Genomic DNA, 16,942 nt, shown 5'->3' on the forward strand with positions numbered 1-16,942 from the left:
CCCTTATCCAGTGTAGCAATCTCCCTGTTATTCCCAGATTGGCTAATTCGTATAAGATTACTTCCCCATTGGCTTTATCAAATGCTCCTTGTAGATCAACAAAAACTCTACAATTGTCATCCATATTAGACAAACACTTTAAGAGACAATCCGCAGTACTTTTGCCTTTGATAAAACCAAAGAGATTACTGGACATGTTATCACCTACAAGGTAGAGTAGCCTATTTAACAAAATCTTTTCCATCATTTTGCAAAAGCAGGATATTAAGGAGACAGGTCTGTAGCCTCCGTTTGACTTAGGGATAGGAATGATGACAGCCTCTTTCCATTTTCTTGGTAACTTTCCCTCTCTATAACTCATATTAAACAAATCAAGTAAGGGACTAGGTTTCATACCGGCTAAATAATTAAGAATGTCATACGTTACTCGATCTTTCCCGGGAGCAGTAGAGCTGCCACTTTTTATAGCATCCAGTAGCTCATCGTGTGTTATCTCAGTGCACGCTATAGATCTTGTATTTAAGGCACATAAAGTTACTCCATTTCTAATATTTTCCCATGACTTAATGGTGACTCTCGTGTCTGCAGGTAAGGACTCCATACCAGCAGCACTAGCCCATTTATCTACTAACTCATTAGCAACCTTCTCTGGATCTGAGTGAGCAATGAATTTGGTCTTACAACCCCTGACTTTATTTACTGCTCTCCATATGTCTTTAAGGTTCTTAGTATTACCAATGGACTGAGCAAAGTCTTGCCAGTATCTGTCCCGCGCCTCCTTCCTCACCTGACTGCATTCCCTAGCCACTTCCAACATTGTATTTTTCTCTTCATCCCTCATTCCATTTTTTAACCATTCTTTATGTGCACTCCGTAGCATTCTCTCCCACCCCTTAACTTGCTGATCATTGGAATATTTAAATTTCTTAGGTCCATGCGTCTTGCTTCCCCTGCCCACGTTATTTTCCCTCTGTACTAATTTCTCTATGTTCTCGACCATATCCTCGTAAAAACTATCAACGCAGAGCGGCGTGTATTGTTGATACCAATCTCCCATATTTTGAATAAAATAATTTTTCATATCTTTATTAATATTTAGCCTTTTCCTTTGAAAGTGGACTTGTTTTTTCCCCAGTGGTAATTCAACGTTCAAGGCAAAGTGGTCACTAAGTAGTTCCCGAACAACCCGAGCCTCCCCCCTCCCATAATCCCCTGAGAGTTTAAAATGCAGGCATAGTCAAGCCGTCCTCCCCTGATGTGAGTTGGTTCATTGTTTCCCAATAGACAGGTATCTGGATGATCTTGTAGAAACTGTGACCACTTGACCCCATTAGTATTAATGCTACCCACTGTCCCAAGGCTTGTGTGCCGAGCATTAAGGTCCCCAATGACCAGTGAAGGATTAGTATAAATGCAGTCAGGTAGATAGTTAGCGTCGAAGCAGTTCCTGGATACATACAAATTAACTACAATAAATTCCCCTTCCCTTAATGATAATTTAACACAGACACTCTCTATACCTTGCGTTTTTGATGGCGGTTCTACTAACTCTGCTGGTATGGAGTTCTTAACATAAATCGACGTGCCTCTGATGTTATTTGCGGCGAAGAGGTGAAACCCTTTATAACCATTTAATTTCAATAAGCCTTCATTCCTATCCCCTGTCTCCTGGAGAGCTACAACATCAATATCATTTCCCATCACATAACAATGAACATCTGTAACCCTGTTTCTTAAACCATTAACATTCCATGACAAAACTTTCAGTCTAGGGTGATCCATTATTAATCAATTCACTGCCTAAGTCATCCCCAATAAATTCACTAAATGATAGCCATACCTTGCATAACATCTCCCACCTCCTCCCAAGTTCACCAGTAAAAGCGACATTGCGTTTCTCAAGAGATTTTTTCAGTCCTGTGACGTCCATTATTGGCCCAAATGATTCCTTCATTTTATGTGTAATTATAGGGTTCTTCCTTTCACTACGACTATCATCATTCACACACACTTCACTTTCCTTCATTTCATCACTCAATATTTCATTATTGCCCTCAACGACTATATCCTGATTTTCCTTCACAGTTTTGTGACTTTCCTTAACCTTCACCTGAACGTTTAATTTCGCCTCGATGGATTCGATTCTCTGCCCAAGATTTCGGAGGAACTCACCAACTTTTCTTAGTTCAGCCCACACCTCCTTGACCATATTATTATGACCCTCTTTCTGAGCCACAGTAGCCACTTCACTCACCGTTACATTGTCACTGCCGGAGTCCTGAGTGGTGGCGTGGCTGCTTGTTGCTTGAGCCTGACGAAGTAAAGGAGACTCCTTTACCCACGCATACGTCCGGTTCACTGGTGCTGTTTGGGGCAGACTGTTTTGCTGTGCTCCCGGTGTCTGGGTAAGAGCTCTTGCTTGCTCTGTAACATTCACCGGCCGGATAACACCCATACTCGGCCTCTTGCTACACACAGCTGAGCTGGCATTGTGAACACCTCCACAGTTGCAGCATCTGGGAACTATTTTCTCACCCAGATTAAGTCTGTTTCTACACACATTAGAGAGGTGAGACTTTCCGCAGAAACGTCATCGTGGATCATGTTGACAGCTCCAGGATTTATGCCCCCATCTGCAGCATTTCAGGCATATTATGGGCTCTTCCACATACTTTGCTACATGCCTGTAGCCAGCCCCGGTGATGAACACTTTCTCGGGAACTTCACCTCTTACTAGAGCCACCACCTGACTCCTAGCTTCACCTTTAATAAGGTGACGCTTCGCCCACACAAATCGTTGGTCGTCGAGGATGAATTCGGGGTCCATAATCTGAGGGTATTTATAGATAATTACCTTCGTCAGCTTCTCGTTCCCCTCCGGTATTTCCATAACAATTCTATCATATCCTTGCTGGGTAAGATGCTCCACTGCCTCCATAGAATTGTGAGCACTAAGAAAGAGAGAGAGAGAGAGAGAGAGAGAGAGAGAGAGAGAGAGAGAGAGAGAGAGAGAGAGAGAGAGAGAGAGAGAGAGAGAGAGAGAGAGAGAGAGAGACAGACAGACAGACAGACAGTCAGACAGACAGTCAGACAGACAGTCAGAGAAAAGGGTGTGGGATGAATAGGTAAATAGGGAGACCTCTGGCAAGGAAAGGAAACCTGACCACCATCCATCGATCAGGTCTGGGACACGGCGCTCGGCTGCCCTTCTCACACATCCCTCTCCCTCTTATTTGGTCCTATTTCTTCACTTCGTTTACCTATCTTGGCCTGTTCTTCTCGTGTATTTATTTGGTCTTGTTCTTCTGATACATTTGTTTTGAATATATATCTGCTAGAGAAAAGATTTTGATGTATTTTTGAGTAGCAAACGGGTGAATTTACCCGAGAGGGAATGGCTGAAGAGTTGGATGACTCAGTTGTAGCCGTGGATGACAACTGGGAGCGATGGATGACACAGTTGTAGGTTGACGCATCTGTGTCAGTGGTTGACAGCTGTAGCAGAGGATGACAGCTATAGCGATGTTTGCCTCACATAAATCGTTGAGTAAGTAAAGATCAACTATACCGTTTATTGACTTCCCGTGAAGACTTCGACGTCCCGCGGGACGACGACGTCCCACGGTTTAACAGCGGGAAAACTAATACAAAACATTTGGGGACGTCAATCTATTGACAAGAATCGGCTGCTTGACCTCTAGCCACAGGTCCTCCTCGACCTTATCCAAAGACCTGACAAAACTTGATTTAAAAAATCACTTTTAGCAATTAGAGCCAAGCGAGTGGCTTCGCTATGGAGTTCAAGATGTTCATTCTTTAGCGAAAGAAAGATAGAAAACTCTGGTAGTATGTTGAGGTAGTAAATTCCCAGCCCAGCACCATAAACAATGGCCAAATGCTCGTTAAGCCAACAGCCGCTCGTGTTTATGAATGACGAACACTACACACGCCTCACAGCTGATTACCTTCTATCGTTTTTCCGAGATCGTTTCGTGTTCTTCCTCTGTTTGAGTCCACCTGTGTAAATGTTTACCCCGTGTACTGCAAATATAAATATTTGCTAAGTAATGGGCTAGTAGGCATCCCTCAGTCTCAGGAGACTATGGAGTTGCGCTCTGGTTGTCGGTCTGGAGTGGCCTCTACAGGGCGCAGAGCCAGGGTAGGTTGATATAGAGGAGAAGTTGTCACCCATGCAGCAGGTCCCCCTTCTCCGCGGGACCGAAAGCCTCCAATGGAAAGGCAAGCGCCAATACGATAGATTCCAACACCGTTCAAGAACTGTCAGAACGAAGTTGAAGGGGCTCCAGCTCCGGAGGTTTCCTCGAAGTTGGTGAAGGAAGGCACAGGGACTCCAAACCCGGAGACCGCTGTGGTCGGGGCCGGAGAAGGACCACCCGATCAAGGTCAAGAACGACCCCAGCCTCCTGAAGCAGAGTCTGGGCCGCACGAGCCTCGGGAGGTGGACGTCGGAGCCCCGCACCTACGGGTTCCAGACAAAGATTGTCACAGTCCTCCTTTACCCGAGACCGGCCTCCTTCAAGACCAAGCAGAAGGAAGAGTAATAATTATAAATTGCAACAATAATTATTATTATAATAATATAATTAATTAATCATTATTATTCTTCATTCTGCTGGGTCATGAAGGAAGGCCAGGGAGTAACTTTTCACGAAATTAGAATGTAAAACAGTGTTTATTTTGTTTAAGTATCTTTACGATTACAAAGTGCGTTAAACTTTATGAATGCTTATTTCGGGTCGGCTGCAGCTTGGATGAGCAAGTCTGAGGGTTTGTTCGACCCCTTGTTGGCTGTATGCTGATTATATAAATAAGGTCGACAGATAAGGGGGGGGGGGTGAGACACACAATATATATACTCTAGATGAAGCCTTAAATTTCCCTGACAGGGACCTTCGTCAAAACAAATTTGTTTTTGTAAATTTGTAAAAAAAAAAAAAATTGTACTCCTGTTTCATAATCCGCTTTTAAAAGTTGATAACTAGAAATTGTATAACAAGTGACCCCCTATTAGTTTATGATAGATATCGTGAACGGGATTTTTTTTGGGGGGGGTAAATGCTGATTTGAAAACAGGGTTGTTATCAAACCAGTTTCCAAAAATGATTATAGAACAATTTCTCGTGATAACATTGCAAGAGGTGGGATCGCGGGATTGTTTCAAGTGTAGGTTATACCACATACATATATATGAATGAGTTTGGATGGATATCAATAGGAGCTGCCTCGTATGGGCCAATATACTTTATTGTGGTGTTCTTTAGCTGCGATTGTTTAACTCAAGTGTTGGTCTCACGATTGTCACTTTGGAGCTGCTGGGGCCGTCACTCACTGACTGCTTTCATTCTTTCATTTGACTTTCTTGGTTTCCTTCTAGATTACTCCTTCAAGACAGATTTGGCACCCGCAGTCTAATTCGCCCATTATTGTACGGTGTGTCGTTTACCCGCAAACTAATCCACCCATTATTGTACGGTGTGTCGTTTACCCGCAAACTAATCCACCCATTATTGTACGGTGTGTTGTTTACCCCAGGAACTAATCCACCCATTATTGTACGGTGTGTCGTTTACCCCAGGAACTAATCCACCCATTATTGTACGGTGTGTCGTTTACCCCAGGAACTAATCCACCCATTATTGTACGGTGTGTCGTTTACCACATGAACTAATCCACCCATTATTGTACGGTGTGTCGTCTACCCCAGGAACTAATCCACCCATTATTGTACGGTGTGTTGTTTACCACATGAACTAATCCACCCATTATTGTACGGTGTGTCGTTTACCCCAGGAACTAATCCACCCATTATTGTACGGTGTGTCGTTTACCCCAGGAACTAATCCACCCATTATTGTACGGTGTGTCGTTTACCCCAGGAACTAATCCACCCATTATTGTACGGTGTGTCGTTTACCCCAGGAACTAATCCACCCATTATTGTACGGTGTGTCGTTTACCACATGAACTAATCCACCCATTATTGTACGGTGTGTCGTTTACCACATGAACTAATCCACCCATTATTGTACGGTGTGTCGTTTACCACACGAACTAATCCACCCATTATTGTACGGTGTGTCGTTTACCACACGAACTAATCCACCCATTATTGTACGGTGTGTCGTTTACCCCAGGAACTAATCCACCCATTATTGTACGGTGTGTCGTTTACCACATGAACTAATCCACCCATTATTGTACGGTGTGTCGTTTACCACATGAACTAATCCACCCATTATTGTACGGTGTGTCGTTTACCACACGAACTAATCCACCCATTATTGTACGGTGTGTCGTTTACCACACGAACTAATCCACCCATTATTGTACGGTGTGTCGTTTACCACATGAACTAATCCACCCATTATTGTACGGTGTGTCGTTTACCACATGAACTAATCCACCCATTATTGTACGGTGTGTCGTTTACCACATGAACTAATCCACCCATTATTGTACGGTGTGTCGTTTACCACACGAACTAATCCAAACAATATCATACGCCATGCCTTACACGCAAACTAATCAACCCAATATGGATCAGTGTGTGTTGTTCAAACAATGATCGTCGTTTTCAAGCAGAAAACGCGGCTTTGACCATCAGTGACGTAATAGATACTAGTAGTGGACATCAGTAGTAGACGTCACCTTTAAGTAGACATCCCTCCAAAAACGATTCTTGCACTATACACAAAAATAGTTACAAACAATATTCGCAACACATTAAATCCTATAAATCTCATCCATATATGCAAATAAAATTTATATCAGGTATTACGAATGAAATAAAAACTATTAAATTATTGGACATTTTAGTCTTCGTTTATATTTCATGTTTTTAGCTTCACATTTCAATTGTCTTAAAAATTTTTTTATTTTAACGACTAAATACGCATATAGACAAACACACACACACACACACACACACACACATACACACACACACACACACACACACACACACACACACACACACACACACACACATACACACACACACACACACACACACACACACACACACACACACACACACACACACACACACACACACACACACACACACACACACACACACACACACAGGGGTTCGGTTTAATTAAATGGCAAAGTTGTCGAAGCCAATTCGGTGCAAGTCTTTTGCACCGAATTGGCTTATATATAAATCATATATATATATATATATATATATATATATATATATATATATATATATATATATATATATATATATATATATATATATATATATATATATATATATGTCGTACCTAATAGCCAGAACGCATTTCTTAGCCTACTATGCAAGGCCCGATTTGACTAATAAGCCAAGTTTTCATGAATTAATGTTTTATCGACAACCTAACCTACCTAACCTAACCTAACCTAACATTTTCGGCTACCTAATCTAACCTAACCGTTAGAGATAGGTTAGGTTAGGTTAGGTAGTGATGGTTAGGTTCGGTCATATATCTATGTTAATTTTAACTCCAATAAAAAAAAATTGACCTCATATATAATGAAATGGGTAGCTTTATCATTTCATAAGAAAAAAAATTGAGAAAATATAATAATTCATGAAAACTTGGCTTATTAGGCAAATCGGGCCCTGCATAGTAGGCTGAGAAGTGCGTTCTGGCTATTAGGTACGACATATATATTTATATATATATATATATATATATATATATATATATATATATATATATATATATATGTCGTACCTAGTAGCCAGAACGCACTTCTCAGCCTACTATGCAAGGCCCGATTTGCCTAATAAGCCAAGTTTTCATGAATTAATTGTTTTTCGACTACCTAACCTACCTAATCTAACCTAACCTAACGTTTTCGGCTACCTAACCAAACCTAACCTATAAAGGTAGGTTAGGTTAGGTTAGGTAGGGTTGGTTAGGTTCGGTCATATATCTACGTTAATTTTAACTCCAATAAAAGTAAATTGGCCTCATACATATGAAATGGGTAGCTTTATCATTTCATAAGAAAAAAATTTAGAGAAAATATATTAATTCAGGAAAACTTGGCTTATTAGGCAAATCGGGCCTTGCATTGTAGGCTGAGAAGTGCGTTCTGGCTACTAGGTACGACATATATATTTATATATATATATATATATATATATATATATATATATATATATATATATATATATATATATATATATATATATATATATATATATGTCGTACCTAGTAGCCAGAACGCACTTCTCAGCCTACTATGCAAGGCCCGATTTGCCTAATAAGCCAAGTTTTCATGAATTAATTGTTTTTCGACTACCTAACCTACCTAACCTAACCTAACCTAACTTTTTCGGCTACCTAACCTAACCTAACCTATACGTTCCTCACACGTGAGGAACACGTGTTCCTCACGTGTGCCCCAAAGAATGAGGTGATTTGATAAAATGCTATGCCCAAGATTACCATCCGAGTGCCGGCGGGGAAGTGGTTCATATAGCCTCGGCTATCACTTCCTTATGTCCGGTCGTGATGGTCAAGCGGATTAAGGCGTCCCTGTACATACCAGTTGTGGGAGTATGGGTTCGAGTCACTTCTGGGGTGTGAGTTTTCAGTTGTATATAGTCCTGGGGACCATTCAGGCTTGTTTGCATTTGTGTTCCTCACGTGTGCCCCAAAGAATGAGGTGATTTGATAAAATGCTATGCCCAAGATTACCATCCGAGTGCCGGCGGGGAAGTGGTTCATATAGCCTCGGCTATCACTTCCTTATGTCAGGTCGTGATGGTCAAGCGGATTAAGGCGTCCCTGTACATACCAGTTGTGGGAGTATGGGTTCGAGTCACTTCTGGGGTTTGAGTTTTCAGTTGTATATAGTCCTGGGGACCATTCAGGCTTGTTTGCATTTGTGTTCCTCACGTGTGCCCCAAAGAATGAGGTGATTTGATAAAATGCTATGCCCAAGATTACCATCCGAGTGCCGGCGGGGAAGTGGTTCATATAGCCTCGGCTATCACTTCCTTATGTCCGGTCGTGATGGTCAAGCGGATTAAGGCGTCCCTGTACATACCAGTTGTGGGAGTAGGGGTTCGAGTCACTTCTGGGGTGTGAGTTTTCAGTTGTATATAGTCCTGGGGACCATTCAGGCTTGTTTGCATTTGTGTTCCTCACGTGTGCCCCAAAGAATGAGGTGATTTGATAAAATGCTATGCCCAAGATTACCATCCGAGTGCCGGCGGGGAAGTGGTTCATATAGCCTCGGCTATCACTTCCTTATGTCCGGTCGTGATGGTCAAGCGGATTAAGGCGTCCCTGTACATACCAGTTGTGGGAGTATGGGTTCGAGTCACTTCTGGGGTGTGAGTTTTCAGTTGTATATAGTCCTGGGGACCATTCAGGCTTGTTTGCATTTGTGTTCCTCACGTGTGCCCCAAAGAATGAGGTGATTTGATAAAATGCTATGCCCAAGATTACCATCCGAGTGCCGGCGGGGAAGTGGTTCATATAGCCTCGGCTATCACTTCCTTATGTCCGGTCGTGATGGTCAAGCGGATTAAGGCGTCCCTGTACATACCAGTTGTGGGAGTATGGGTTCGAGTCACTTCTGGGGTGTGAGTTTTCAGTTGTATATAGTCCTGGGGACCATTCAGGCTTGTTTGCATTTGTGTTCCTCACGTGTGCCCCAAAGAATGAGGTGATTTGATAAAATGCTATGCCCAAGATTACCATCCGAGTGCCGGCGGGGAAGTGGTTCATATAGCCTCGGCTATCACTTCCTTATGTCCGGTCGTGATGGTCAAGCGGATTAAGGCGTCCCTGTACATACCAGTTGTGGGAGTATGGGTTCGAGTCACTTCTGGGGTGTGAGTTTTCAGTTGTATATAGTCCTGGGGACCATTCAGGCTTGTTTGCATTTGTGTTCCTCACGTGTGCCCCAAAGAATGAGGTGATTTGATAAAATGCTATGCCCAAGATTACCATCCGAGTGCCGGCGGGGAAGTGGTTCATATAGCCTCGGCTATCACTTCCTTATGTCCGGTCGTGATGGTCAAGCGGATTAAGGCGTCCCTGTACATACCAGTTGTGGGAGTATGGGTTCGAGTTACTTCTGGGGTGTGAGTTTTCAGTTGTATATAGTCCTGGGGACCATTCAGGCTTGTTTGCATTTGTGTTCCTCACGTGTGCCCCAAAGAATGAGGTGATTTGATAAAATGCTATGCCCAAGATTACCATCCGAGTGCCGGCGGGGAATTGGTTCATATAGCCTCGGCTATCACTTCCTTATGTCCGGTCGTGATGGTCAAGCGGATTAAGGCGTCCCTGTACATACCAGTTGTGGGAGTATGGGTTCGAGTCACTTCTGGGGTGTGAGTTTTCAGTTGTATATAGTCCTGGGGACCATTCAGGCTTGTTTGCATTTGTGTTCCTCACGTGTGCCCCAAAGAATGAGGTGATTTGATAAAATGCTATGCCCAAGATTACCATCCGAGTGCCGGCGGGGAAGTGGTTCATATAGCCTCGGCTATCACTTCCTTATGTCCGGTCGTGATGGTCAAGCGGATTAAGGCGTCCCTGTACATACCAGTTGTGGGAGTATGGGTTCGAGTCACTTCTGGGGTGTGAGTTTTCAGTTGTATATAGTCCTGGGGACCATTCAGGCTTGTTTGCATTTGTGTTCCTCACGTGTGCCCCAAAGAATGAGGTGATTTGATAAAATGCTATGCCCAAGATTACCATCCGAGTGCCGGCGGGGAAGTGGTTCATATAGCCTCGGCTATCACTTCCTTATGTCCGGTCGTGATGGTCAAGCGGATTAAGGCGTCCCTGTACATACCAGTTGTGGGAGTATGGGTTCGAGTCACTTCTGGGGTGTGAGTTTTCAGTTGTATATAGTCCTGGGGACCATTCAGGCTTGTTTGCATTTGTGTTCCTCACGTGTGCCCCAAAGAATGAGGTGATTTGATAAAATGCTATGCCCAAGATTACCATCCGAGTGCCGGCGGGGAAGTGGTTCATATAGCCTCGGCTATCACTTCCTTATGTCCGGTCGTGATGGTCAAGCGGATTAAGGCGTCCCTGTACATACCAGTTGTGGGAGTATGGGTTCGAGTCACTTCTGGGGTGTGAGTTTTCAGTTGTATATAGTCCTGGGGACCATTCAGGCTTGTTTGCATATATATACATATATTTATTTATTTCTTTATTTATGTAAATATTTTAAGAAAACCGGATGAAAACAACAAAACCGGTTACTGCATTGACCTTCTGACAGCCGAAAGGCGGGGCTTAAGAGCAAATGCTCGACCCTGCAAGTACACAACTAGGTGAGTAGACACCAGCACCCGCCTAGCCAGTGATGCGTGGCAAGAAGTGACACCGTCACCCACGCTCCGGTGTGTACGTCGACCGGTCCGTGAGAGAGACGATCCCATAATGACCAAATAACCTTTCTTACCCCCAATTTCGGAACACGCTCCCCCATGACAGCGGCGCCGCTGTGATTCTCGACCCAAGGGAACCATTTGATACAGCAGGCCGTCCTTATCAACACAGGCTGTGTTGACAAGGACGGACTGAGTTGACGAGTACCTACAACAATATAATTATTTATATTGACTAAGAAAGGCATATAAAAATAAACCCTTATGTATAATGTTTACAAAATGCGTACAAACAATATATTATATGTTCATTATTTATCTGCCACAGATGTTGTGATAAAACAATCTACTTCTCATCTATGAATCTCAGAGGTCTTCGAATTTCTAATTTCGATTTCTTGGATGAAAATATTGATTCTGTCGGGTTCAAACTTTGCTATCTAATACGTTTTTTGAAGGCTTTTCGTAGCAAAACACAATATACATATTGTAACATCAATTATGAGAAAATTCACCCTAAAAAAATGAATAGTGTTTACCATTTTTTTCTGAATTTAAAAAAATTGTCAAGACCCTCAAACTATGTGATTTACATGAAATGTTTAATTATAAAAACTCTTTTTTATTAAGAATTCTCCAACTTACTTTACAGGACGTGTGTATTTAGTCCAATGGAAGGATTGTGAATTCCTTTACATCGATCCAAAATGACTTGTACAACATAACTTATATATCAGAATTCGGGAGGAATCGATTGCATTATTCCTGCACGTCAAATTTACCAACTTACATATCAACTAGGACTCAGCCAGATGCATTACTTACAACAATAGTTCTTTGAAAAAAACTTAATTGAATCCGTCTTCATTAGGCATTGCTGTAATAGACTTACTATTAACCAAAGACTTTTCAAGATAGAGTTCTTTCATGCAAGTATATTTTCTTATATGTTGAAATTCCGTTGAGTGCATTAGCTAAGTTTCATTGTCTTCCCTACATTAGTTGTTGGGTGTCGTCTTGTTGTGTTTCATATGTCCTCACAACGCTGTAATTTATTTCGATATTCTTGCTTTATCCCACAACCGATGCCTTAGTCTACCCAGAACTCTGATCCGTTTTCTGTCTTTAATATCTATATCTGTGTTCTATTATAACCGATACCTATGTAGTTTCTTTCTATTTCAATTTAACAATTTGCTCATGAAGTTCAATTTGGTAAGTTATATCGTCTGTACTACTGTTCGATTTTTTCTTTAATCTTCTGTTTCCGTCTTGTAACTGCTTCTGTAAGTGTTCAAATTTTGTTCCCTTTTTTGTTCTTGCAGCTTCCGGCTTGACTCAGCTCGCGTGTTCACTCAGGCTATTGCTTCTGGCTGCTTGCGTTCTCACGGTGCCTTTCTAAGGCAGTGGCGCCTCTCTGGGTATCTATGATTGTCCTATATTGTCTCTGTGTTCGAAATACCTTTCATTTCAAATATGATATATATATATATATATATATATATATATATATATATATATATATATATATATATATATATATATATATATATATATAGTATGTGGTGTTGTTCTCAGGCAATATTCGCACCGCATCAAAAATAAACCTAAATATACCTAAAAATGTAAAAAACCTTAAACCCTCCCAGGGGCCTGGCGTCATAACCTGAAGCTAAAATAAATGCACTGACTAAAATAAGGCCTTGAAATCCATAGTTCTATAATCACTGCATTTCCCCTTTTTCAAAATAATAATACAAATACATAAATATATATGCGAGAGAGAGAGAGAGAGAGAGAGAGAGAGATAGAGAGAGAGAGGGAAAGAGAGAGAGAGGTGGCAAATCCCTAGAGTTCACAGAAGAATTTGACATCTTGGGAATGAAGTTCGACTCTTCAATGACAATGAAGAGCCATGTGGTAAACTTAGCTAAAAAGGCAGCCAGGAAACTTACAGCACTACGGCGCATCTCATATCTTCTTGACAGCAAGGGATGCAAAACCTTATATGAAGCTCAAGTTCGTTCCCATCTTGAGTATGCACCCCTTTCCTGGATTGCCTGCCCCCCATCTTTCGTCAGACTGTTGGACAAAGTGGAGAGACGGGCTAGAAGGCTTATCTCTAGTCTTGACCAAGTCAGGTGGGAACGGTCTGAACATCAGAGCCTGCAACACCGTCGGGACGTTGTTGGTCTTACTGTTATGTACAAGGCCAACATCCTTAAAGTTCCGCACTTGGCCCAACTCCGTGGAGTACCAGTAGTTCCCACTCGTAACACTAGGCTCTCAACCTTCAACAGTCTCATGCTGGAAGTGCCATTCTCAAGAACATCACTCCATCAGCGTTCATTCCTTCCGAGACTTACTCGCATCTGGAACTTGTTCGCTCAACAGATTGATACACGGGAGATCAGGTCAACTGTTCACATGAAGACTCTGGCACACAGCTGGCTACAAGCTCATCCTGTTCCTTATATGATTGTTACTTAATGTTTTTTAATGAATAAAGGCTATTCCTTCTAAAGCAAATAATTCCAGGCTCATGAAATAAATGGGCATCTAGGAGTAGGTTTCAACTTAGCTTACATAAGTTAAATATATGATAGTTCCCATTGTGTTAGTTTCAAAGTATACTCTTATGTAATAAATGAGTTTCTAGGTGTAGGCTTCAGATGAGCTGAGGTAGGATAACAGCTCTTGCTTGCAGTTTCAATAGGTATGTTATTAGGCATCCCTTATGAATCCTAGTCTTAGTTTAAAAAAAAAAAAAAAAAAAAAAAAAAAAAAAAAAAAAAAAAAAAAAAAAAAAAAAAAGAGAGAGAGAGAGAGAGAGAGAGAGAGAGAGAGAGAGAGAGAGAGAGAGAGGGAGAGAGAGAAAGAGAGAGAGAAAGAGAGAGAGAAAGAGAGAGAGAAAGAGAGAGAGAAAGAGAGAGAGAGAGAGAGAGAGAGAGAGAGAGAGAGAGAGAGAGAGAGAGAGAGAGAGAGAGAGAGAGAGAGAGAGAGAGAGAGAGAGAGAGAGAGAGAGAGAGAGAGAGAGAGAGAGAGTTGGGCCAAGTTGCACATCAATCAGCCCAACCTCTCTCCGGCAAGATGAGTTCCTCTCTCCAGTTGAAACTTTAAAAATGAGCCTGAAACAAAAGCCTCCTTGTGTTCTGGCTGTTGCAATGGCACCTGCATCGAGTGAGGGGAGTGGTGGGAGGGAGAGGGATTGTAGGAGGAATAGAGCAGGACGGGTGAACGTGGAATAGACTCGAGGGGGAGGGAAAGGAACGGACCGTGCATGTGTGAGGGGGAAGAGGGAAGGGTGGTGAGAGGCAACAGGAAAAGGAGAGCTGACAGTGAATTTAGAAAGGTGCAAAGAGAAAAAAGAGGTGACTAGATTGAAACAATGTTGGAGAACGGAACAGAAATGGGTGAAGGACGGTGTGGGAGAGTGTGGGTGGGTATGGGAGAGTGTGGGTGGGTATGGGAGAGTGTGGGTGGGTATGGGAGAGCGTGGGTGGGTATGGGAGAGTGTGGGTGGGTATGGGAGAGCGTGGGTGGGTATGGGAGAGTGTGGGTGGGTGTGAGAAGGTGAGAGGTGAGGAGTGGGTTGGTGTGGAAGGGCGTGAACTTGACACAACAAACCGGCAAGAAGGAACAGGAAGAATAGGGGAAGAACGGATTTGATTAGAAAAATAAACAGTCACCCGAAGTGGTGACAAGAAACATGAGAAAAAGAATGAGGTAATGAGGCGAATCTCTTGTGAGTTTTCCTTCCACAATATTAAAAATTTGATGGTAATGAGATCGTCGACACGATCCTCCTAACATGAAATTTTGGACTAAGAAAGACATTTATATGGAATTATGTCTCAGAAATACATATTAATATTGATGCACTCACCTAGTTGTGCTTCCGAGGGTTGAGCTTTGGCTCTTTCGGCTCGCCTCTCAACTGTCAATCAATCAACAGTGTTTTTTTGTGCTTTTTTTCACACATCCCCCCCCCCCCCCCCCCCACACACACACACACACACACACACACACACACACACACACACACACACACACACACACACACACACACACACACACACACACACACACACACACACACAGGAAGCAGCCCGTAGCAGCTGTCTAACTCCCAGGAACCTAATTACTGCTAAATGAACAGGTGCATCAGGGTGAAAGAAACTGCCCATTTGTTTCCACCAACCGGGAATCGAATCCCGGTTTCCACAATTACGAGTCTCAAGCGCTGTCCACTCAACCCGTAGTACTCACCTATTTGTAATCACCTATTTGTGCTTGCGGGGGTTAAGCTTTGGCTCTTTGGTCCCGCCTCTCAACTGTCAATCAACTGGTGTACAGGTTCCTGAGACTACTGGGCTCTATCATATCCACATTTGAAACTGTGTATGGAGTCAACCTCCATCACATCACTTCCTAATGCATTCCATCCGTTAACTACTCTGACACTGAAAAAGTTCCTTCTAATGTCCCTGTGGCTCATGTGGGTACTCAGTTTCCATCTGTGTCCCCTTGTTCGCGTACCACCAGTGTTGAATAGTTCATCTTTGTTTACCCGGTCGATTCCCCTGAGGATTTTGTAGGTTGTGATAATGTCTCCCCCTTACTCTTCTGTCATCCATGGTCGTAAGGTGCATTTCCCGCAGGCTTTCCTAGTAACTCATGCCTCTTACTTCTGAGACTAGTCTAGTGGCATACCTTTGGACTTTTTCCAGCTTCGTCTTGTGCTTGACAAGGTACGGGCTCCATGCTGGGGCCACATACTCCAGGATTGGTCTTACATATGTGGTGTACAAGATTCTGAATGATTCCTTACACAGGTTCCTGAACGCTGTTCTGATGTTCTGAACTTCAACAGTCATTTGTTGGACCATTCACTCAGTCTGTCTAGGTCATCTTGTAGCCACCTACTATCATCTACTGTTTCAATCCTCCTCATAAGTTTTGCATCATCAGCAAACATTGAGAGAAACGATTCTACACCCTCTGGGAGATCATTTACATATATCAGAAACAGTTTAGGTCCAAGGACTGACCCCTGCGGGACTCCACTTGTAACGTCTCGCCAATCTGAGACCTCACCCCTCACAGTGACTCGTGTGTGTGTGTGTGTGTGTGTGTGTGTGTGTGTGTGTGTGTGTGTGTGTGTGTGTGTGTGTGTGTGTGTACTCACCTAGATGTACACTCACCTAGTTGTGCCTGCAGGATCGAGCATTGACTCTTGGATCCCGCCTTTCGAGCATCGGTTGTTTACAGCAATGACTCCTGTCATACCTGGTTTTAAAATTATGAATAGTATTTGCTTCCACAACCTGTTCCTGAAGTGCATTCCATTTTCCCACTACTCTCACGCTAAAAGAAAACTTCCTAACATCTCCGTGACTCATCTGAGTTTCAAGCTTCCATCCATGTCCCCTCGTTGTGTTACTATTTCGTGTGAACATTTCGTCTATGTCCACTCTGTCAATCCTTTTGAGTATTTTATACGTTCCTATCATGTCCCCCCTCTCCCTTCTTCTTTCTAGTGTCGCAAGGCACAGTTTCCTG

At 42.7% G+C, this 16,942-nt stretch overlaps 1 protein-coding gene across 1 annotated transcript in view; it reads right to left on the reverse strand.

Annotated features, from left to right (window-relative positions):
* Positions 1–4,271: 4,271 nt before the first annotated feature.
* LOC138371622 (trichohyalin-like) overlaps positions 4,272–16,942 on the reverse strand; it is a 47,237-nt gene continuing 34,566 nt past the window's right edge. The window contains exons 4-5 of the mRNA XM_069336592.1: positions 11,455–11,588; positions 4,272–4,534 (exon numbers count right to left, since the gene is read on the reverse strand). Coding sequence (XP_069192693.1) covers positions 4,272–4,534; positions 11,455–11,588 — 397 coding nt within the window. The remainder of the gene's footprint in view (positions 4,535–11,454; positions 11,589–16,942) is intronic.

The sequence above is a fragment of the Procambarus clarkii genome, chromosome 4 (assembly GCF_040958095.1).
Source record: "Procambarus clarkii isolate CNS0578487 chromosome 4, FALCON_Pclarkii_2.0, whole genome shotgun sequence".
Taxonomy (NCBI): Eukaryota; Metazoa; Arthropoda; class Malacostraca; order Decapoda; family Cambaridae; genus Procambarus; species Procambarus clarkii.